The 22,893-nt window shown below is 39.3% G+C and overlaps 1 protein-coding gene across 2 annotated transcripts in view; it reads left to right on the forward strand.

Annotated features, from left to right (window-relative positions):
- Map3k2 (mitogen-activated protein kinase kinase kinase 2) overlaps positions 1–21,394 on the forward strand; it is a 72,324-nt gene extending 50,930 nt beyond the window's left edge. For both annotated transcript variants that reach the window (XM_052741788.1, XM_052741789.1), the window contains 5 exons: positions 4,562–4,710; positions 5,617–5,748; positions 6,902–7,031; positions 10,925–11,102; positions 12,515–21,394. In XM_052741788.1, the coding sequence (XP_052597748.1) occupies positions 4,562–4,710; positions 5,617–5,748; positions 6,902–7,031; positions 10,925–11,102; positions 12,515–12,740 (815 nt within the window). In that variant the 3' untranslated portion in view covers positions 12,741–21,394. The remainder of the gene's footprint in view (positions 1–4,561; positions 4,711–5,616; positions 5,749–6,901; positions 7,032–10,924; positions 11,103–12,514) is intronic.
- The last annotated feature ends 1,499 nt before the right edge of the window (positions 21,395–22,893 follow it).

The raw sequence follows: 22,893 nt of genomic DNA on the forward strand, positions 1-22,893 counted from the left end.
CCATTCTGTTCTTCTTGTCCATGTGGAGCACTGAGATTTACTATGCAACTTCTAAGAAACAGCCTAGTGAGGAGATTGGTTTATGGAGAAAAAATTGCAGTATAGCATTTGTTAGACCCTAATGTGTAGAAATTTACTAATTGTATGTGTCAGACTTTCATCACTGATGAAATACCTTACCCAAACAACTTAAAGGAGGAAGGATTTATTTTGGCTCAAGATTTTAGTTTGTTGTCTTTGGCTCCATTGATTCTGGCTCTGTGATGAGGCAGAGTACCATGGTGATGGGCACATTGGTAGAGGGTATATACCTCATACTAAATGAGAAACAAGACTGGAGAGGCGGAACTCAGTTCCCACCTGGGTTAGGGTTAAGGTTAGGCTTAGAGAGATGAGGTATACCTTTCAGAGACACCCCCTCCCTAGAGATACACTTCCTATAGCAAGGCTCCATCTCCTGAAGTTTTCAGAACTTCCCAAAGTGGTTCCATCAGCACTGAGTAGCCATCTCTCTGGCCCTTTTCTTTATCTTTGAGTATATCAGCATGTGTGCATGCGTGCGTGCGTGCGTGCGTGCGTGCGTGTATTCATGTGCATGGATGGAGTGGGGTGGTGGTTGTTATACCTATAACAAAGTTCGTTTTCTTGTTGCTTGACAAATACCTGAGGAAAACAACTTAGAGTTTGTTTTGACTTGGGAGTTGAGGGGGTGAAGTCCATCATGGAGGGGAAGGCACAGTGGTGGGAGCATGGAGGGCTGGCCATGTTGAGTCTGCAGTTGGGACACAGGAAGAATGGCGGTCCTGAGTTCATTGTGTTCTTTTCTCTTGGGCTGGGGTTCCCAGCCCAGGGGATAATGACACCCACATTCAGGTTGGGTCTTCCCTCGTCAGCTAATCCTTTCTGGAAACACTCTCAAAGACATTTCTACTGACATGGAGATATCTTATTGAAGTAGTAGAACTAGGACTACAGTGGTAAATGAGATCAAATTGCAAAGTATTTGAACTTAATTATGTCCACAGTATCTTTGCCTGCTCCAGCTCAAAGACAGATGTTGCAGCAAAACTTGCCTGATCTGACCCTCCTTTTTCTGGTGTTGTCACTCCTTCCCTTTACACCTGTAACCCCACACTACATTGCTGTTACACTGTCCTTGGCAGCTGTTTTCAGAGATTGAAAATAAGCGGGGACGGGTCTGGAGAGTTGGCTCAGCATTTAAGACACTGGCTGCTTTTCCAAAGGACCTGGCTTCAATTCCCAGCACATGGCAGCTCACAACTGTCAGTAACTCCAGTACAGAGGATCCAGTGCCCCCTTCTGGTCTCTGAGAACACTAGACAAGCATATGGTGGACATACACTTGCAGGCAAAACACCCATACACATAAAATAAATTAAAAAAAAAAAAAGAATGAAGGAAGGAAAGTCTTGGATTGGTCTTTTGTATATACCTTCTGTTTATCTGTTTCTGTAGATCTTTATGTAGAGTCAAGATTCAGTCAAGTATAAAATTCTTCTTACCTAAAGAATTGAATTTAACCCCTTTTTAAATACAAGTCTATTGATAATGCATTCAATTAACATTTATTTGCTTGAAAAGGCTTTTTCCCCCCTTCATTTTTTAAAAGATATTTTTCTGCATATAGATTTCCTTTAAAAAAAATTAAAAAGAACCAATGCCTTCAGATCATCCTTTGTCTTTTGGCCTACATATTTCCAAGAGAAATTCCGTTTTCATTTGTCTTCCTGCCTCAGCGAACAGTGCAGCTTTCCTCTCGTGGTCCTGCACTCCTGCTGCTGCTCTGCACCTCACCCCGTCTTCATTCTCATCCTTGCTCTCCTTTGAGCATTTCTCTTCTGTTTTGTGATGCAGGATGCTGAGATACTTTCCAGACTGGCCTCAAATTCCCTGTGTCCCAGAAGACGACCTTGAACTCTTGATCCTCCTGTCTCCAGGTCTCCATGTCTGGGATTTAAGGGCTTATCTGTTTATGATCTTATTGAAGAAACATTTCCTTTTTTTGAAGAAACATTTTCATTTGACTCTGTATCTGTTCTTGCATGTTGCCTACCTTCTCCATCCAGACCTTTAATATGTTAATAGAGTTTTAAAAAAGATTTATTTTTATTTTTAGGTGTGTGTGTGTGTGTGTGTGTGTGTGTGTGTGTGTGTGTGTGTGAGAGAGAGAGAGAGAGAGAGAGAGAGAGAGAGAGAGAGAGAGAGAGAGAGAGCGCGTGAGCATGCGAGCATACATACACTAGTGCAGTGACAGTGGAGCTGGGAAGAGAGCATCAGATTCCTTGGGGCTGGAGTTACAGGTGACCGTGAGCCATCCAGTGTGTGTCCTGCAAGAGCAGAAGCACTCTACTCTTACTTGCTGAACCGTCTCTTCAGCCACCATTTGTTTTTTGTGTTTTTATTTTAATTTTGAATTGCTTTTGTATGTAGTTGTGGAAATTAAACCCATTGAAAGTTGTGCAATGTTGGCGCACACCTTTAATCCCAGCACTTGGGAGGCAGAAGCAGGAGAAATCTGAGTTTGAGGCCAGCCTGGTCTACAGAGTGAGTTCCAGGACAGCCAGGGCTACACAGAGAAACCCTGTCTTGAAAAACAAAAAACAGAAACCAAAAAAACCAATGCTTTGTGCACTCTACCATTGAGCTACATCCTCAGCCTATTCAAAAATTAAATTTCCTGAATGAGTTATCTTGAGTCTGGTTATGTTGATTGCTTTTTCTTGTGAGCTCTAACCCCCACCCCCGACAGGGTCTCTGTGGCCCTGGTGGCTCGAACTCCCAAGGGAAATCTACCTGACTCTGCCTCTTGGTGATAGGATTAAAGGTGTGTGTCACCATGTCCAGCAGCGACTCTTACTTTTCAGAGCGTCTGTCTATCACAGACCATTCCATTCTCCAGCCTTGACTACCAAGGGCATGATCTCTGGCTCCTGTGAGTACAGGGAGGAGGTACACAGAAAAGTTGGGCAAGTCGGACCCGTGTATGTCTTGCTTTTCCTGTGATTCAGTGCTGTCATGGCAGCTCACACTTGTTCACAGTGGAGCTTAGCTTTCCTTACTTTCTGGAATGGTTTATTCTGTTGCACGAATCCTAATTGGTCTTACAATAAAAACCCGGAGCCAGATACTGGTGTAAATGCTGAAAGATGAGAGGAAACAAGCCACAGCCACTTCTCACCTCGCCAACTCCTCAGCCGAAAGGGGAAGATCCTGTCTCCACAAATCCTCAGACCGAATGCCCCCGAGTCCTCAGCCGAAAGGACTGAGTTCCTGTCTCCTCCCGCCTTATATGCCTTTCTCTGCCCAGCCTTATCACTTCCTGTCTCAACCTAGTGCCGGGATTAATGGTGTGTGTGCTTCCCAAATAATGGGAGCAAAGGCATGAGATCCCAAATGCTGGGATTAAAGATGTGGGCCAATACCTCCTGGCTCTGTTTCCTCTTTTAAACTGGATTAATCTCGTGTAGTCTAGGGTGGCTTTGAACTCACAGAGATCCAGACGGATCTCTGCCTCCTGAGTGCTAGGATTAAAGGTGTGTGCCACCACTGCCTGGCTTCTGTTTAATCTAGTGGCTAGATCTGTCCTCTGTAGTCTTCAGGCAAATTTTATTTGTTAAGAGTGCAAACAAAATATCACCACATTATTTTATGTGCTTCACCATTTCTTTTCTTTCCTTGGAGCGCCTCCTTTTCCTTAGATTTTAGGTTAGTTGGGTGCCCTGTAATCTGTTTTCCAAAATGTTCAGCAAAGGTTATAATTTCTTCCAGGCAGGGTGGTACACATCTGTAATTCCAATACTTGGGAGCAGAAGCACCAGAAGTTCCAAGGCCAACCTGAGCTACCTAACAAGTTACAGGGCAGTCAGGTCTACGTAGTGAGACCCTGTCTCAAAACAAACGAACAAAACAAAACAAAACCCCCCACAACGATTAAAAAAAAAGTTACAGGGCTGGAGAGATGGCTCAGTGGTTAAGTGCAGTGGCTGCTGTTCCAGAGGACCTGGGTTTGATTCTCGGCATCAGGAGACGGTTCACAATCATCTGTGACTCCAGTTCCAGGATACCCCTTGCCCTTCTCTGGCTTCCAGCACTGCCTGCATGTGGTGCACACACACATGCAGGGAAAATACCATATCCATAAAGCTGTAACTTTGTTGATTGCCTGAGTTCTCCTATAGAGATGGAAAATGATGCTCTTTCCAGATTTCTGTATTATAGATGGACTGAAAAACTATTTACAGATATTTGTAATTTGCTGCAGTAAGAATTGGAAAATAGGGTATCTTATAGTTGGTGACATCTTAGATCAAGTGAAAGATGGCTGTCACTTTTGTAGTTGGAAAAAGAAAATCTTACTGGGAAAAATACGTCATGAGATACAAACTTTTAGTTAGAATTCTTGATAGGGAGAACATTTTTGAAAGATAGAGACCATTATAAATTTGGATGGTCATAATTTTCCCTTGTATCTAGAATGTTCAGTTAGGAAGTCACTGAATAGCACCTGACTACTCCATTTTAAGAAAATATTCTTTTTCAGCACCTCGAGCTCCAACGAACTGGAGATTGGGCAAACTGCTTGGCCAAGGAGCTTTTGGTAGGGTCTACCTCTGTTATGATGTTGATACCGGAAGAGAACTGGCTGTTAAACAAGTTCAGTTTAACCCTGACAGCCCGGAGACCAGCAAGGTAAAAGTCACCACTCAGATTTCTTACTTGGCCTTCGTAAAAAGCGGTTTTTCTTGGAGGGGTAAAAGCCAAAAGCAAAAATGGGACTAGTGAGATTACTCCAAGACTAGAGACCTGATTCAGTCCCCAGAACACACATGATAGTAGAGACCCAGCTCCCACAAGTTGTTCTCTGACCCCCACCCCACCCCCCAACACCCAGAGACAGACTAAATATACATAAAAAGCTTTCAAATGTAATGTAACAGTGTGGTGGGGTTTGTGGGTTGTAGTAAAGTGATCAGCTGTTTTAGTGCTTCATTTGTGGTCCTAGTTGGACTTGGTGCTCCCTTAGCAAACAACCAGGGCTGTTAAAGAAAAGACATTGGGGTCTGGAGAGGTGACTCGTGATGGAGAGCACCTGGTGCTCTGTCAGACAGCCCAGGCTCAGTTTGCAACACCCACAGTGAGGCTTACACCTGTCTGTCACTCTAGTTCCAGGGGTGGTCGTACCCCCTCTTCTGGCCTCTGAGGGCACCGCACACATGTGGTCCAGACAAATTCAGGCAAGTTCATACACATTAAAAAGTAGAGACTAAAATATTCTATGTAGAGTGAACATTTCCATGACAGTCCATGAACTAAGAGAATTTTGTGTTTACTTTGATGCTATAAAGACTTAATGTAGGGCCAGTAAAACTGTTTAACAAGTAAAAGGTGCTTGCCACCAAGCCTGTCAACCTAGGTCAATACCCAGAATCCACCTCTTGGGGACCCACATGGTGGAAGGAGAGAACTAATTCCTGCAAGTTGTCCTATGACCTCCACTTGTAGTTCCCGGTGCATGTACGAATGGACATGCACACAGACAGACAAATATAATAACGTATTTTTAAAAGAAGACTTAGCAGGAGTTCTGTCTTCTAGGAAGTAAATGCACTTGAGTGTGAAATTCAGTTGTTGAAAAACTTACTACACGAGCGAATTGTTCAGTATTACGGCTGCTTGAGGGATCCTCAGGAGAAAACACTCTCCATCTTTATGGAGTATATGCCAGGGGTAAGTTCATGCATCTTTTTGAAAAGATACATTCTTATTAAAAATAAGTTGAGAGGACTCCAGTCCAGCCCTTTTCATCTGCTGTGTCATAGATGAAATTTTGAACCTGATGTGGCTGATGTCAGGAGACGTAGGATGTCTGGTTATTCCACTGTAGCCACGCTGATTGCTCATAAGAGGAGAATGATCATAGCCTGACTCATTATAGTAAAATTTTAGTTTTTCCTGTAGCCAGTATTGTGAATATTCAATTCATTTAAAAACATTTTTCAAGATGGCAGTTAGCATTGTTACTCATTAAGAGATATGTGCCTTCTGACAGGCATGGTAACATATATCTGTGATCCCAGTACTCAGGAGGTAGAGGTAGGAGGATTTCAAGTTCAGGGCCAATTTAGACTTGACAAAGTGACTTCAAAAAAAACTTAAAAAGAAAAAAATGTGGTACATGTCTTTAATCCCAGCAAAGGCAGGTGAATCTCTATGAGTTCAAGGCCAGTCTGGTCTACAGAGTGAGTTCTTGGATAGCCAAGGGTAATCAGAAAAACCTGTCTCAAAAAAAAAAACAAAACACAACAACAAAAGAAAGAAAAAAGAAGAAGAAACGTATTCTCCTAATTTAATAGCGTAAGTTAGGAAAAAGAAGTTTGAATTATGGGTCTTCAGGGGAGTAGGGATCTGGAGTTGCCTGTTGAAGGTACAGGTTGCCCTCTGAGCTTACAGAGCTGTACCTGGCAGTGCCAGCTGTTGTTGACCACCGTCAGCGTCCTGCAAGCAGCAGTACACCTCCATTATGCACAGCCATTTGTCACGACGCCATTGCTACTCACCGGCCTTATTTGCTACTACTTTTATGTTTTCAAATATTCTGTTTCCTGGGGAAATTGGCTTAAACATTATTTTTGGAAAACACTTTGGGGTTGTATTAAAGGCCTACAAATATGGAAGACTTATAATTTGTTAGTTTCAAAGAGATCAGTTCAACATAAATAATCTGAAAGAACAGAAACTGTGCTTATTTATTTACCGAGAATTTCTGCCCTTTCCACTTAGAGTCTCCCAGCCATGAACTAAGGATTCTCTTAAAAATAAAGATTGAGTAGCGTTTTTTTTTATTTTAAACAGAAGGTTTAGTTGTTTTCTTTTATCCTAGGGTTCAATTAAGGACCAACTAAAAGCATATGGAGCTCTTACTGAGAATGTGACTAGGAAATACACTCGTCAGATTCTGGAGGGGGTCCATTATTTGCATAGTAATATGATTGTCCATAGAGATATCAAAGGTAAGTCATAAATTACTTTTTACTTTAAATACACAGTTTTGTTTGAGTGTGAATGAAAGAAATACCATTAAAGCATTGAACATTTAAACTGTAAACTGCCAGAGGGAACCAGTTCTCCAGCTTTCTCATGGACTCTGTTAGTGTCCTGTCAGACCAGTTCTGAAATTTGGGCCTACATGAATGATTAGCTTTGATGTAAGGGTCCATAGGATCAGTTTCATTCAGATACCCCTAGAATAATATAACCATGTTTGTATGAGTACTGCCTGGGCATTAGGGCAGTGAGCAGGGGTTCTGCTGTCACAGAGTTGGATTCCAACTTGGGCTTCATTTGCTCTAACTGTAACCTTGGACATGCTAATCTGTCTGTATCTTCATTCCTCATTTATCTTTCCATCCCTCTCTCTCTTTCATCCTCCCTCTTTTTCTTCCCTCCTCGTGGGAAATTGCACACCCCCAATTTCTGGAGATGGAACCTAGGAAATTGCATATACTAGGCAGCTTCTCTACCCCTGAGAGGCATCCACTGCCCTCTCTTTTAATTATTCTTAAGTTAGAATCATAAAATAGTACTCAATTTATAGGATTCTTTCAAGGATCAAATGTGTTAACATGCTGCAATGTTTAAAACAATGCCTGGTGCTCAGCACTTAAAATTTAGCTACTGTGATGACATGCTTTATGTTGTAATTGTATTTAAAGTCATGGGGATAGATGTCATGAAAGAATGAAAGGAAGGAAGGAAAGATCCCCAAATTGAGCTTTGATGAATTTCAACTAGGATAAATTCACTTTCCCCCAGGGAACAGATATAGAAATGAGTACATGGAGTGAGTTAATGGTAGAGATGTGTAAAATTTGAGAGTACTAAAAATTCTTTACTTGGGAGCCTACCTGAGTCTTTAAAAACTGGGGTATGACCCAAAATCTAGAAATCACTGAGTAAAAAAAGTAAATGTATCTGTTTAATATTTACTCATTGATCTTGTTGCCCCTCTTACAAGTTCCCAGATTTCTGCTTTTCCATGTGGTGGGAGCGCATCTTGACTATGTCCAGATTAGGCCAAGAAGAAAATTGCCAATCATTTCTGGTAATTGAACAGTACTTTCTACCATGAGTCTAGTATGCAGAATTCCTGAGGCAGGTTACATGCACTATAGTGGGGCTTATTAAGTATAAAAGCTGATACTTTAAAGAACTTCATAAAGAAATTATTCAATTAGGAATATCTATTTCTAGTTAAGCCAACTTCTCTTTGGCCCTCAAAATGAAGAAAAGAAACAAAGGGAGCCGTCTTCTGTATGGATCAATCTTCTAATCTTACCAGAAAGTGTGATGAACCATCTTGGTCAAGTGAAGGGGGATGGAAGCAAGCTGATATATAAATATTACAGGACAAATATTGATAAGAGAGAAAAGTAAGATATAAAAATAGGGTCTCAAATTTGTAAATTTAAGTCTGACAGAAGGGAAATGGTGGCCACCAAACGGCACCATAGTGGTATTTGTTTTCTGTCATGTACTTTGACTTGTTCTGTGTCTTCTGATTTTTTTGAACAGTTTATGTGGCAAATGGAAAGGTAAAGATAATTGATTTCATGTAATTTCAGACCTGTCGGATCATAACAAAGATGAAGATCATTACTGTTAGGAAACCCACTCATTTCCAAAGTTTATTCCCCCTTCTCCCTCTTCTTTCCTTCTCCCTCTCCTTCCTTCTCTCTCTCCTCCCTCTAAATTCATCACATTTTTTGTATTTGTGTAAGTGTGCATGTGCATGCGAGTGCCACAGACGATGCACAAAGGGCAGAGACCAACGTGAAGGGGTTGGTTCTCTTCTTCTACCATGTGCAGCACAGGTTTTACTCACTGAGCCATCGCTCTGGCCCTGTTCTTTTTTCTTTTTGTATTTCAGGGAACTATACTGTTGACAGGCTTGGTGGTGCATACCTTTAATTGCAGCAGAGGCAGATGCATGTGGATCTCTGAGTTCAAAGCCAGCCTGGTCTATATATTGGGGGCGGGGGAAGGAACTATATTATTGAATACCAAATAGTTAATAAAAGGACAATTTATTTTCTTAATGGTTTTATTTGTGCATATGCACACACCAGAAGAGGACAGGGAATGCCTGCTCTGTCTCTCTCCATCTTGTTTTCTTGGGTCAGGATCTTTCACTGAATCTTCAGCTTCCCATATTCTAGCTAAGTTGGCTGGCCAGGAGTACTAGACATCCTCTTATGTCCTTGCCCCTGGCACTGAGATTACAGATGCATGTCGGTACACCCAGTTTTTATGTGTATGTTGGGGATCTGAATTCAGGTCCTCATGCTTGAACAAAAAGTACCTTTACCCACTGAATCATCTCCCCATCCTGGATATGTTTTGTTTTGCTTTAGCTTTTAGTTGTCTAATTGGATGTTGGATCTGAGTAATGGGAACATAAGCAATTCTGTCTACCCTTGCCTATGTTTGAAAAGCCTTATTTTAAATTTATTAAAATACAGTTTAAAAACAAGAAAACTGTGTTGGGAACCTGGCTGCCTATTTTTTCTTCAGCTCCTCCTGTGGGTGAGCATTAGTTCAGTATTGATGCCACTTCCCAAAAGACGACTCTCTGCGTGCATGCGCATGTCTGTGTAGGGAAAATGTCCTCTGCTTGTAGCCAGGAAAATCTGGCTTATTAAACATGTGTAGTCGCAGTTACTTAGGAAAACTGAAATAAGAGGATTGTGAGGCTCACTTGAGCCCAAGAGTTCAAGTTGCCTTCCTGAACAATATGGCAAGACCACATTTCAAGCAAACAAAAAGGTCTGTTTTGCTTTGTGATTAAATAGTCTAGAGATAGTTGGATGTTTTTCTGAGTCCTTTTTTATATACTAGATAGTAGGAGATCATAAGCAAGCAGAGCTACATTAGAAAATTACTGGTGGGTCAAGCAGGCTTAATAGGTTTTGCTGAGAAGGATCCTAGACTCTCCTGTGGAATTACTGCTGGTAAGGCTGGGGAATTGTCTGGGAGAATAGAAGCTCATGGTGAAGGTGGAGAGTCTGTATTCTCTATGGTCTGTAATGTAGATTATCTGCACTATTCAGCCTCCTCCATAGAAATCATTAAAACAAAAAGTGTAGCATGGTGGTGCATACCTGTAATTCCAGTGCTGGGGTGCCGAGTCAGGAAGATCTCAAGTTTGAGGCCTTGAGTTAAAAATAACAGCAACAACAAAAGAACACCTTAAAATACAATAAAATGGAGTAGGTAGAAGTTTTGATTATGAAGGTCCTTTTGGAAGTTCCTGAGGAGAAACTGGCTTACCAGGAAAATAATCTTCAGCCATGGACTTCTTGCTTTATAGCAAATAAATGCAGTTGTGGTGGCGCACGCCAATAGGATTTGCTGAAGGAGGTGGAGGCAGGAGGATCACGAGTTCGAAGCCAGCCTGGGCTACACATTTGGGGGCTGGAGAGATGGCTCAGAGGTTAAGAGCACTAGCTGCTCTTCTAGGGTCCTGAGTTCAATTCCCAGCACCCACATGGTGGCTCACAGCCATCTGTAATCAGCAAACACACGGAGCCAGAGCCTTCCTTGGTGCTTGGCTAAGCTTTACTCTCAGCCCTTTCCCCTTTCTCTTTCACCTCACCTGGCCCTGCCGCACCCTTTGTCTGCGAAGCTCATTAGCTTCTGAAACACCCGGAGAAGTAATGGCTAAACAGCAGGTGCTTAATGCAAGGTGAATAGGACTTTCTAATCGAGGCATGCCAGGTACTGCTGCGACTAGACAGGCAACCTAATTTGGGGACAGATTAGAGTCTACACAGTAATTCTCTACCACTTATTATACATTCTAGAATGCCAATAAAATCTTTGAAATAAGACTATTTCTTATTTTTAGGAGCAAATATCTTAAGGGATTCCACAGGCAATATCAAATTAGGAGACTTTGGGGCTAGCAAACGGCTTCAGACCATCTGTCTCTCGGGCACAGGAATGAAGTCTGTCACAGGCACACCATACTGGATGAGTCCTGAGGTCATTAGTGGAGAAGGCTATGGCAGAAAAGCAGATATCTGGTAAGTTTGGATGTCAGATTTGCCTGGAAACTTACCTTCTTATTTCTACCCATATTTGAAATTGCCAGATTTAAATTATCCTGTGTACTTTGGAAGCAGGATATATGAATTGTAATGATTAATTCCATTTCAGTTATACCTTACCAAGGCTAACTTGACTAAATACTTGAGTCTTTGAAATATTTTTCCTTCTGTAGGAAGGATTTTGTCTTAAGCAAACCTCAACATTAGAAAGCTCTTATTCCCCTGAGTAACTTTTAAAGAACTCTTGGCTGTCAGTGTCTTCAAACAACAACAAAATTTAAAAAAAAAAAGAATCAGTGATTTTCTTTTTAAGTCACAAAGGTATGTATAAACATTTGAAAACCCATAATTGCCTGCATAAGATGGGTGAGACTACAAATAATAATTGGGGTAAGAGTGAGTTATGAGGTCACCTGAGGAGATTAATTCATCACTCCTGACATACCCACCCACCCTAACACGAATCTTGACTCCTCACCACCACCCTGGGCTGGGACATATCAGACTATACAAACTTTCCATTGCAGGGATATTTACTTAAAAATTGAAAACTTTACAGTGAAGCACTGCAGTTCTGAATGGGTCATCATGTAATTTCTGTTTATGTGTTTGAAGAACAAGGAGATCTCCATTAACAGCTGAATTATGTTTTGATTGCAAAGTCAGATTTTCCCAGGATCTTGAATGTCAATCATATAATTATTTACAATAAATTGATAATTGCTTTACAGAAATAAAAACTGTTGCTGTGGTGGTGGTGTGATGTGGTATTTTCATAATATGCTTAGCTCTGTTGTTTTTGGAAAATACATTATTGGATTCTGGATGATTTAAGGTATCTGCAAGTCTTCCAGGTAAGGAAGAAGAGAAATTATGCTGGTCCCTATACCAGGGTTAGGGGCTCTGTCATGGCAGGGCTGTGTGTTTAGTTGTTAGTATCTTAAAACTGAATTAATAAATCACATAAGTGAGGTCACAGAATGGCCATTGTCCACTTCCCAACCAGGGGAAAAAAATACTGATTTTTAAGAATTTGAAGGCAAGTAATTTATAATACTTGTATTCTTTGTATGATGGAGACAAAATTATTAACATCATGTTAGAAAATGATCTAGAACAAATATAATAAAGTTCTTTGCCTAACTATACATTTGTGATCATAGATAATTATGATAAATTTTCATTGAAATGTATACATTGCTCCAGCCTTTCATTCATTTTCATGTTTGAATTATATTTTTATTTAATTAACCTTTGAGTGAAACTTTGTATTTGAAATAAGTAATATTAAACTATATGCGGACTTATCCCAGTTTCTATTTTCTGGCTAATCAGCTTTCTTTCCTAAAGTTATTACTTGGGTAATGCTTCTTTTTATTTCTTTTTAGGAGTGTAGCATGTACTGTGGTAGAAATGCTAACTGAAAAGCCACCTTGGGCTGAATTTGAAGCAATGGCTGCCATCTTTAAGATTGCCACTCAGCCAACCAACCCGAAGCTGCCACCTCATGTCTCAGACTATACTCGAGACTTCCTGAAACGGATTTTTGTGGAGGCCAAACTGCGACCGTCCGCGGAGGAGCTCTTGCGGCACCTGTTCGTGCATTATCACTAGCAGCCGGCGCCCGCTTCTGTGCCTCCGCCAGCTCCATCCTCGGGTTCACCTTCTCTCTTACTGCACTTTCCTTTTTATAAGAACCAGAGATGGGAGAAAAAGACAAGAGGGAAAAGATTTCTCTTGATTCTTGGTTAAATTTGTTTGATAATAGTAAACTAAATTTTTTATATTTAATCTTTTTTTTCTTTACAAGAACTTGAAACTTCTTTTTTTTTTAAAATTTTTATAATGTACTGATGTGGTTCAGAGATATAAAGCACTTTAGTACATAGTTGCTCTTTTTAGTACAAACAAATCATTTGGAATATATAAAGATTGTAGTCTTGCCCTGTATCACTGACATGGAAGACAAAGAAAAAAAAGTGATGTACAATTTGTAGTTTTTAGTGATAGTATTTAAATAGATCCTTATTTGTGGGGTGGAGCCCTAAACTTGAGTTTAGGGTAGGTACTCAACTTAAAGAATATAGGTTCCTTCTTATATCTGTATTCTTTAGATCCTAACCTCTGTCTATCAAGCTTTTTTGCTCAGTAGGAATCTTGATTAGGAGATGCGAATCTCTAAGAGGTATGTTCGTTAATCCTAAGCAGTATAATAGGCAAATACATTATAGTGGATCCATGTTACTGGAATCTGTAAGCCTTGAGAGACAGCTTTCTGCTTAAAATACTGTTGTATTTGAAAGCAGAGTATGTGAAGCCAATGAGTAAATTCAACTAAAACACAGACGACTGCTCATTAGATGTATGAGCGGTAGAATAGACCACATTTGCCAGTCAGTAGAAATAATGGAAAAAAGAACCAAGTGTCATTTAGTATATTTTAAACATTATTTACTTGATGGGAAAGTCCCCAAATGAAGGGAACTGAGAAATAATAAAAATTGTATATACTATCTTCCTATTTCAAGCCCCTGGTTTCCTATTGGTAACCGTCTTTAGCTCACATACCCACTTGTTAAAGTTCCTGTCATGAAATAAACCCTTGTTCTTGGGATCACAGAGTACTAAGCCAGCGGGACCTCAGAAGAACAAACATCAGGTAGACCTGAGATCAGTGGTGGGGAGTCATTCACTTCACCTGACATCTGGCAGTGCTTGGAGACACTCTGTTGCCGTAACTGACAAGGTACTACCAGCATCTAGTGGGTAGGGTTGGGGTGCTGCTAAGTAGACTAGTGCACAAGGACTCTTCCCAGGAATCATCCTGCCACAGAAGGCAGAAGTGCCTAGAAGGAAAACCCAGTTATAAGCCGAAAGCAGCCATTCACAAAGCAGTAAACACAGATTTCAGAGGCAAGATGCAGGGCCATGAGGGTCCTGAGAGATGACGATTAGTCAGGGGTGCACAGCTCAACACAGCAGGCAACAGTCGGTCCTTTGACAGCTGCTGGTTGTGCTTGAATCACTATCTCTTTAGAAATAATGAATTTGAGTATTGAACCTTTTGAATTTTGCATCTCTGTATATTGTTTCCTTAAAAGTCAGCTCATCCTTCTAGGCCCAGAAAAGTATACCAAAACAAAGTGTTTGCTAGCAGTGGGAAAGTTAAAACACTGCCAGATAGTTCCAGTGTAAGCATCTACTTAGAGCCATGTCATTAAATGGAAAGACTAAGCTGGGGAAGATCCCGCTGTCTCTAGTAGAATTATGAGACTTGAAAAACATGAAGGTGTCAGTAATTTGGCCATTGAAATTTTTCAGCATATTAAACCAAGTGCTAAGTAGTTTATTTTTAAAAGTCTAGACGATAACAGTCTTCCAGGAGACCCTGAATGGGATACTTTTCATCAGAAGGGACTAAAGAGTCTGATTTCATTGTTGTTGTTATTACAAGGTATGTTTATTTAGATATTTTTTAAGTACTTGGCTTCTGAAGTTATGTAGATCTGACTTTAATGTATCAAGATCCTATCTAGCATACCTTGTAATAATTTTTGAAATTCCAATAGTCTAAGAGTCAGCGCACAAAATGTTAGTTAACACTTCTCCTGTACACTGTCAAGCAAAGGAAACCCCTTACAAAGAACAAGCATTAGGTGTCTCCCACCTCAGCAAATCTTAATCTTATGCTGGAAACCTAACGTGTGCGTGTGTTCTAATTTCTTTATCTTTTATGAGGGAGGGCATCTTTTCTACTTGAGCAAAATTATGGTACCTGGATTGCTGGGGTTTTATTTTGTTTGTTTTGTTGTTTCTTTGTCTGTAGTCTGGTTGTGATTTCCCTTTGGCTCATATTTGGTCCATCAGGGTAACGTGCAGTACAGAAGAGAGACAAACACTCTTCAAAAAGATACTTGCACACTGGAACTCAAAGCAGTTGTTAGCTTTTCAACAGTCTCCTATTTCTTTTCTAAATTCAGTAGTAAATAGCTGCATCAGAATACTTTTGCTTTATAAGAAGAATAAAATTATAAAGACTTAAAAATAGACTAATAGTTTACAGAGTTATTATATTGAATATGATGTGAATTTATTTCAGACCAGTTGTGAAGGTACCAAAAACACAATAAAAGTTTATATACATACATATATATATACATACATATGTATATACACATATATATGTATAAAAGTATACACACACATATACATGTGTGTATATATAAAAGCGCAAACCCTGCTAGAGCAAAAAAGCTTGAAGTAGATAGGGGTATGGGACATGGAAGGTCAATAGTAAATTTAAAAAAAAGAAATTTTTGAAAGGAAACAATTTGTCAAAGGAAGTAAAATATTACACTCCATTTTTTTTTCTGCCTAATAGTATGGGCTGACCGATGAAGTTTGAATTTTTAAAAATGACTCTAAATGTATTTTGTTTTTTTAAATGCACAACTAATTCTTTGGTACTGCAATGTTTCTTTGTGGCTGGGAAATGGCCAGACTTCTGACTTTGTGCCTTTACATGCATTCTGCATTGCCAGTAGCAGACTTCCGGTGCTGGAGCTAGATCCACTAGCAGCAACAGATGTGCTTTCAGGAAGCACCTTCTGCCGAGGCCCTGAAAGAGTCAAAGTGGTGTGACAGGAGTGAGTCAAGTGGAGACCTTGCACAGTGCAAACAAAGGGTTGAAAATGTAACTAGTCCAGTTTTTGATGGATTGGTATTTCAATGTATTGAAGTTATACATACTTTGAGGTTTTCAGAATGAATGCCTTGAAAATTTTCAGCACTTTTCCTTGTTTACAAAAATATATTTCTAACTTTAAGAACATCTATAACTATTGCCTTAGAAAGTATTAAGAGGCACAATCTACAACATATGAGAAGTCAAATATTAATGCACATGCTGGACTATAAAAGAGAAATTAAAACTGTTATTTCAGAATAAATTGAATTGGCTTTCATTTGAGTCTTACCTTGTTCCCAATAGAAATTACATAAAAAGTAAAAATATATCTTTAGAGTAGCTTTCTGCTACTAAGTTCTGACATTGGTCATGTCTGATCTGTACTACTTCTGAAATAGAGTTGTTATAAAATATGTGAAATCACTAAGAAAATAAAATCAAACCTGAATAGATTGGCAGATGACCCAGCATGATGCAGACTCCTTGGCTAATGGCAGAGTTCACGCCAAAGGTTTCATTTGGGGTCTTGAGAACCTTCATATAAATTCAGCTGGAGTCAACCAGGTACACAAATATATGTCTTATTTTAATTTGTGTTTTTGGAGTCAGGGTTCTCACTATGTGTTTCAGGCTGGCCTGGAACTTAAATGCTCCTGCCTTTGCTTCCCAGGTGCTGGGAAAACAGGCATGCGCCACCACACCCAGCTTTGTCCATTTTTTTAAAAAATAGGGTCAATCTTTTTCATTTTCTAACTCAATAATTGTGATGTGCTATGTCACATAAATTAATATCCTTCAGGAAGTTATAGTTGAGGAGGAGAATGGGCAGACAATTACTTAATGGCATACCCTAACTCTGAAAGTTTAGCAGTGATGTTTAAAATACTAGGATTTTTATATGAAATAATAAGGAAGAAATTTTGGATAATTGTTGGCTATTGTAGACTCCAAAGACATTAACAAGAAGGATTAGAGTATAACTATCCCAATATCCCAGGTTAGACAACCTCTCTGTTAGAACCTGTTCTTATTGCACCACGCAGCCCCAGACTGTTCTGTGACAATGGAGCATTTATTCCTTAGCACACTGTATTGGGGTTCTCCCTGACCCAGCTGTTGTTACTGTTTTAGTTTGGTTTTTAAGGGGGAAAATAACCCCAAACTTTATTTTAGTTTTTAGGTGTTAAAATACCCAAAATATTTGATAGAGGTTGAACTCCCACCAAGTGTTTCTTATGCTAAGATCAGGTTTTTTGAGACTCTATTGTTTTATCATTAAATTTGGCATTTACTTTTAGATGTAACATTCATATTTATTTGACTTTAACACTGGTTAAACTTCAATGAAAAGCAATTTGTTAATTTTTAGTAGTGCCTTTTTCTCTGTATGCCTTAATTTTATTTTATATTTGTAATTCAAATTACCTAACAAAATGAAGGGTTTTCCAAAAGCACTAGGCCTCAAGAGTTTATTTGGCCTTGGACTGTGTGCTGGCCCCTATGTGTTTCTTATTGCTTATTTCCTCCTCTTACCCTCTCTACCTCTTTTTTTTAAAAGTCGGAGAAAAACAGTAGTTCTGATTGCAGTCTCCACTAGATGTGAAGTCCTAAAATAACTATAGAAAGGTATTCTCATTCTAAAAGACATAGTAAATTGATTTTTGAGTTGATTACTTGATTTTTTCAGTCATATTGGCACTGTCCAAGTTCTTTGTGTCTTATTATTCGGTTATGGTTTTCATAGAACTAGGATTGTTGCCTTGCCCTAAAGAGCTCCTTTCACAAATGTTGAGGCAATGAGCATGAAATCCAGGGACAGCGAATTCTAATCCTTAGTGTTTAACACGTTAACTAATATTCTAGCTTACTGTTCTGTGAAGTGTGTGTGTGTGTGTGTGTGTGTGTGTGTGTGTGTGTGTGTGTGTGTGTATATTTGTGTTTGGAGCTGGGGCAGGGGTAGGAAGGAAGGTGTAGTTGTTCAGTTAGATCTGTCTCTGTTCTTGGAAGAACAATTGAAAATATATGATCTACTAATGTGGGGTGAGAATGGTCATCCTCAAGTAGGCATGCCAGTATATTTTCCGTAAGTAGCTAGTACAAATGATTGTTTAATAAAGGTATTTATTGTAAATTGCCGAGCTCTTAGTTGCTAAAAGTAGGTTAAAATCAATTTGTGTGTTTGTGTGTATAATAATTAGCTTATATATAATTCTTAAATAGAAAGTATTCAATCTTAGCTATTTCTCCATGAACTTTGTGGAATAGAAATTCTGCCAGACATTATCTAACCTAACCAACTTCCTTAGCTTACCAAGTCATCAAAAGGAAATATTGGTATACCTCTTATTGGTTGGTTAAGGAAGGTGTGCTGTGATGCCACTGTTCCTACTTCTTAGTCATCTTTCGTGTTGCTTTGACTCCTCCCATTGTCCAGACAGGATGCCATAAGAGCTGTGGAAATACCAGGGCCATCCTTCTCTCCATTCTCACTGTTCAGAGTTGGAGAGGATAAGTTTTCAGGGGAACCTAGACATTTCGTTTCTCAGAGGTACTAAAAGTGGTCAAGGTTGAGCTTCAGGAAGGTAAGGGAGGAGTTATAGCTATAGTAAAGAAATGAATAAATTGTATCCATTGCCTGTATACAGTCTCATATAATTCATGGTTTTTGTGTTTGTGTATTTTAATAGACAGTCATAAAGTATTAGTCATAAGGTATTGTTTCCTAACAGCGAAGACATTAAATAAGAGAATACTCCTGTCCTTCTGCCTGATGATGTTTGTATCTCAGTCTGTATTACCAGAATCACTTTAAACCAAAGCTTTTGTATTCCCTGCACATATAGCCAAAATGACTAGCCCTGTTAAATCTGCCCATGTGTAAGCTAAGAGTACATAAATGGTAGAGCAGATGCTAGTAGAATTTGTATGCCAATCTATCCTTCAAGGAAAAGGACAGGTGCTCAGTGTTTGCATTTAGACATGCAGAATTTCCTTCAACTATTGTGGAGCTATATAGATTTGCAGACTTAAGTTTGTATGTGTGCCAATCTTACTGATGTCTTTTGACCACTGATGTATGTAGATTCACATTGACATCTGATTCCTCAGATTGGTGGCTTATTTTCTTTCTAGTGTCTTAACATTAATGAGCTGTGTTTGACTTAAGGGACATTTAGACAATGCTGTGAAGAAAAGTAGGTCATGAACTGCAGTCTGCTTTGTGCCATAGACATTTGGAACGTACAGAAGCATCTGCTCTCTAGTTCTTTAAAGCTTACAGAATCTGTCCCCTGCTTAGGATTTCTGAATCTTGTAATGCCAGTTGAGAAAAGTTTATGACTGCTTTGAAAAGCACTTTTGTGTTTATTATTTGTATCTTTTATAACTTTAAAAAAAACCAGTGTAATCAGTGATTTTAGCATTAGCGTTGCTTAGAAGGGAAGATAAGTAATTATATGTTAAACTCTAGTAGATGCTTTATTTGACATGTTCTTATTTTTCCAAAGACTGTTTTTTCCACTTGCAGTAAGGAGAGTAGACAAGTGGGAAGCTAGAAGCCAGAAAGGCGCATGGGCAAAAGAAAGTGGGCCAAACCCTCATGAATTAAAACCACATTCTCTAGGGAGGAGAATACTTCTTTAAAGACAAACAGTTGTGTTTTGTTTTTTTTTATAATTAGTAAGTAAAAGGTTTACATTTCTTCTATTGCTGTTGGTTTTTAAAATTAGCCTGCATTCTGAAATATTGTAACCAAGTTAATACCAAAAATACTTTGAACGTCTGACATCTCTTATAGTTCATGTGGTTGTTTTTACTCATTGTAAATAAACTTGGATAAATTTGAAAACAAACTTTTATCTTACAAACTATGATTATCAATTTGTAAATTTACCCTTTGACTTAATGTAAATTTAAAATGTATCCATTAAATTCTCTATATTTAATGTATTATTTTCAGCAAATGTTTTTAATCTCAGTTGAATACTGGGCAGTTTGTAATTATGTATAAATATTTTTTTGTTTCTTACCAATGTTGACTTTTTTGCACATTTTCCAAACATTTAATTTGTACACTGATTTATATGACCAATAGTGTTGAGTGTCTGCGAATCATGAGTGTGTGCATTGAACTACTGTCTTCGTGTTTGCACTTCTTCCAGATGTAGCCCTCAGTTACGACGCTGCTACAGTACTTAGTAGGACCTTCTTGCTTTTGCAGAGTTACCTTGTGTGGTTCTGTCTTTGTTGAGGAACTCAGGAGTTCAGTGTTGGATTCTAAGTTTATCCTGTATTCTGAATCAGTTCCTAGGTTGAAAGTATTCTGTATCAAGAGCTATGGGTTTGTGTGGAGATGTCCTTTTCCATGTATAGGTACATGTATATATCTTAGTAAATTCTTGTTTTCATTTCATTTCTACAATTTAAAGAACTTTATGATAATTAAATATATGTAAAAGCTTTCTGAAAGATTATTTACTATATATAAATATACTATATTTTCATCTGGCTGGTCAAAATTATTTTTTAAATTTTGGTTTTAACCATTTAAGCATTTGTAGTTCCAGAATTGGATACAGAGTTTGCTTAGAGCTCAGTTAAAATACTCTTGCAATTAACATCCTTTTTTGGGGGGTGGGATGCAGGATTGTTAAGCAGTAGCAAAACACACTGTCCACTAACATGGCATTTGACTTCTCAGAGCTGTTAAAAAATGTGAGCAACTAAATTGTCTTGAAGACATGTCAAGATTTTTATATTTCCATTACTTTAGACCTGTCTGGCTATTATTTTTGAATATTTCCTTTATTTCCAAAGTTTTCAAGTTTTAATTTTTCTCTTACTGAGCAAAGTTAGACTGAGTTTATGAAACAATGCATTGGCATTGTGATTCTTCACAGTTGACTACCATTGTGTTAGGAATCTCCAAATACACAGTGTGTCTTTATACTGTACTGTGTGTTTTAAGCAGCCGGCAGAAAGAGTTGGAAATTAGGTTTCCCGTCTGACAATGTTACTGTATTCAATGTTCAATGGAAGCCTTCTAAAAGTATGTGGTGTTATAAATGATTTGTGTTAGGAATAAAGTCTACAGTTGAAGTTGACTATCACTAAGCTTATTAGGTTGAAAGGAACCCATGTGATTAGAACCTACCAGAAGCCAGACACAGTGTATGTAGTATGTGCCACATTTCACACACTTTTTGGGTTTGTTGTTCATTCAAAATTGTGATTGTAAAAAAATGTGTAAAACTTCTTGAGTTTTATAATTTCTATGTATTTTTCTCTTGCTGGTAAATAGCTTTTTAAAAATTTAATATAAAAGAAACCATGTTTATATTTTGTTAGTGATTATGAGTTTGTTTATATGGCAATTTGTGTATTATTGACACATCTTTATTTAGATTTGTCATGCATGAAGGCCTGCGATATTTAGTACAGTGAGACATACTTTTTCTTTCCTGTTCATCTTTGGACGGATCGTAGTACAGAGGCTTACTATCAGTAATCTTCTGGACAATAGGATGGACATAAATGATGGCACTTTGAGTGTTAATAAAGCTGGTATTTATTCCCACTGTGATTTGTGTGTACAGATACGTTCTTCGACATAGTGTGTTTACGGACGTTTCTTCTTGCTTGCTTTCTCTTTGGAACACCTAGCAGTTACCTAGAAACTCTCGATGTCTAAGCCTATAATGTCCATAAAGACTCTTTAGTAAATCTTTGTGTGGACATGATGGCCCAGGTTGAATGTAGTAGTAATTAAAAACAAGCACAGGGCTGGGGGATTAAAGTGCTTTAACCCACAGGGTTCAGTGGGTTAAAGTGCTTGGCACACAAGCCGGGGGACCTGAATCCAATCCTTAGAACCCATGGTGGAGGGAGAGAACCCACCCCTGAGTTGTTCTCTGACTACATTAAGAATTTAAAACAACAAAAACCATCCAAGGCATCTGGTAAAAGAGATTCAGAGTAAGAAAAATACTTTATTCCAAGGAGAGAAATAGAGGGGAAGCCACGAAGGACACAAAAAGATGGGGGGGGGGGGGAGCAGAAGGGGACAGATTCAGATGCCAGTTCAAAAGGAAAGCTAGATGAAAGCCAAGCAGTCCTGTTAGGACAGTCCTACATCCCTCGTGAGTGTCAACTCCAGTTGTGGGGTTTGGTGAGAGAGTGATTCCTCTGGTAGATGGGCCAGCAGAAGAGAGAATTCCCATTTTTGTCACAATATCTTGTGAAGGGACTCTTGTTAAAACCTGAGGTTCTCTAGGGGTCATTTGCTTGGCATAAGGGAAGGTCCAGAGAGGCAGCTGTGGTGAGTTCTGGGGCTGGAGACTGATAAACTGAAGGGTGCAGGTAGCAGGGGGCTGACTAAGGTGGGGAAATGCACAGGGAGAGGCAGCTTTGTCCATGCTGGTCTGAGAACAGATCTCAAATAAGAACCCTGGAGTTGGATAACTCATCCTGAGGTCAGTGGGTACAATCAAATTCTGGAAGCCATCTATGGTTCACTCTTCTAGAGTGAAAGAACTCTGAAGGTCCAGGGATGCATTTGACAGCCACAGCTGAATCCCTCCAGCAGTGTGATTAATAATACTCAAGAGGCTTGAAAGTAGGAAGACAGTCCTCCATCTGGACTGATTTCAGTGCTGTGCTTGCTTCCACACTCCCAATGAATGTAGGATCCCCCCACCCCACCCCGCCCCAGGGTATGATCTGCAAAGTCTTTAGAGGGTGAGAACCTACTTAGCCCATAGAATGCAAAGCTGGGTGAGACCAGCAGAGGCACCAAGAAGGAAAATGGCCACTATGGAGACAGCTCTCAGACACTGGACACATTTTTAGTACAGACTTAGCAGCAGTATAAACCAAAGGAAACTGAGTCTGCAAATTCAGCTGACTTTCACTCTCCTGTGCTTGCTTGGTGTGTGTATGTGTGTACCCACTGATGCAAGAGGCTGATGTCAGGTGGCTTCCTCTAGCACTTTGCTCATTTGTTCTGGTGTGTGTGTGCAGTTGCCCTTCTCATTTGCTCTCCACCTATAGAGGCAGGGTCTCTCATTTGATTCAGAGCCCAGT

Source organism: Peromyscus californicus, unplaced genomic scaffold (assembly GCF_007827085.1).
Source record: "Peromyscus californicus insignis strain IS unplaced genomic scaffold, ASM782708v3 Scaffold_17__1_contigs__length_78620276, whole genome shotgun sequence".
Taxonomy (NCBI): Eukaryota; Metazoa; Chordata; class Mammalia; order Rodentia; family Cricetidae; genus Peromyscus; species Peromyscus californicus.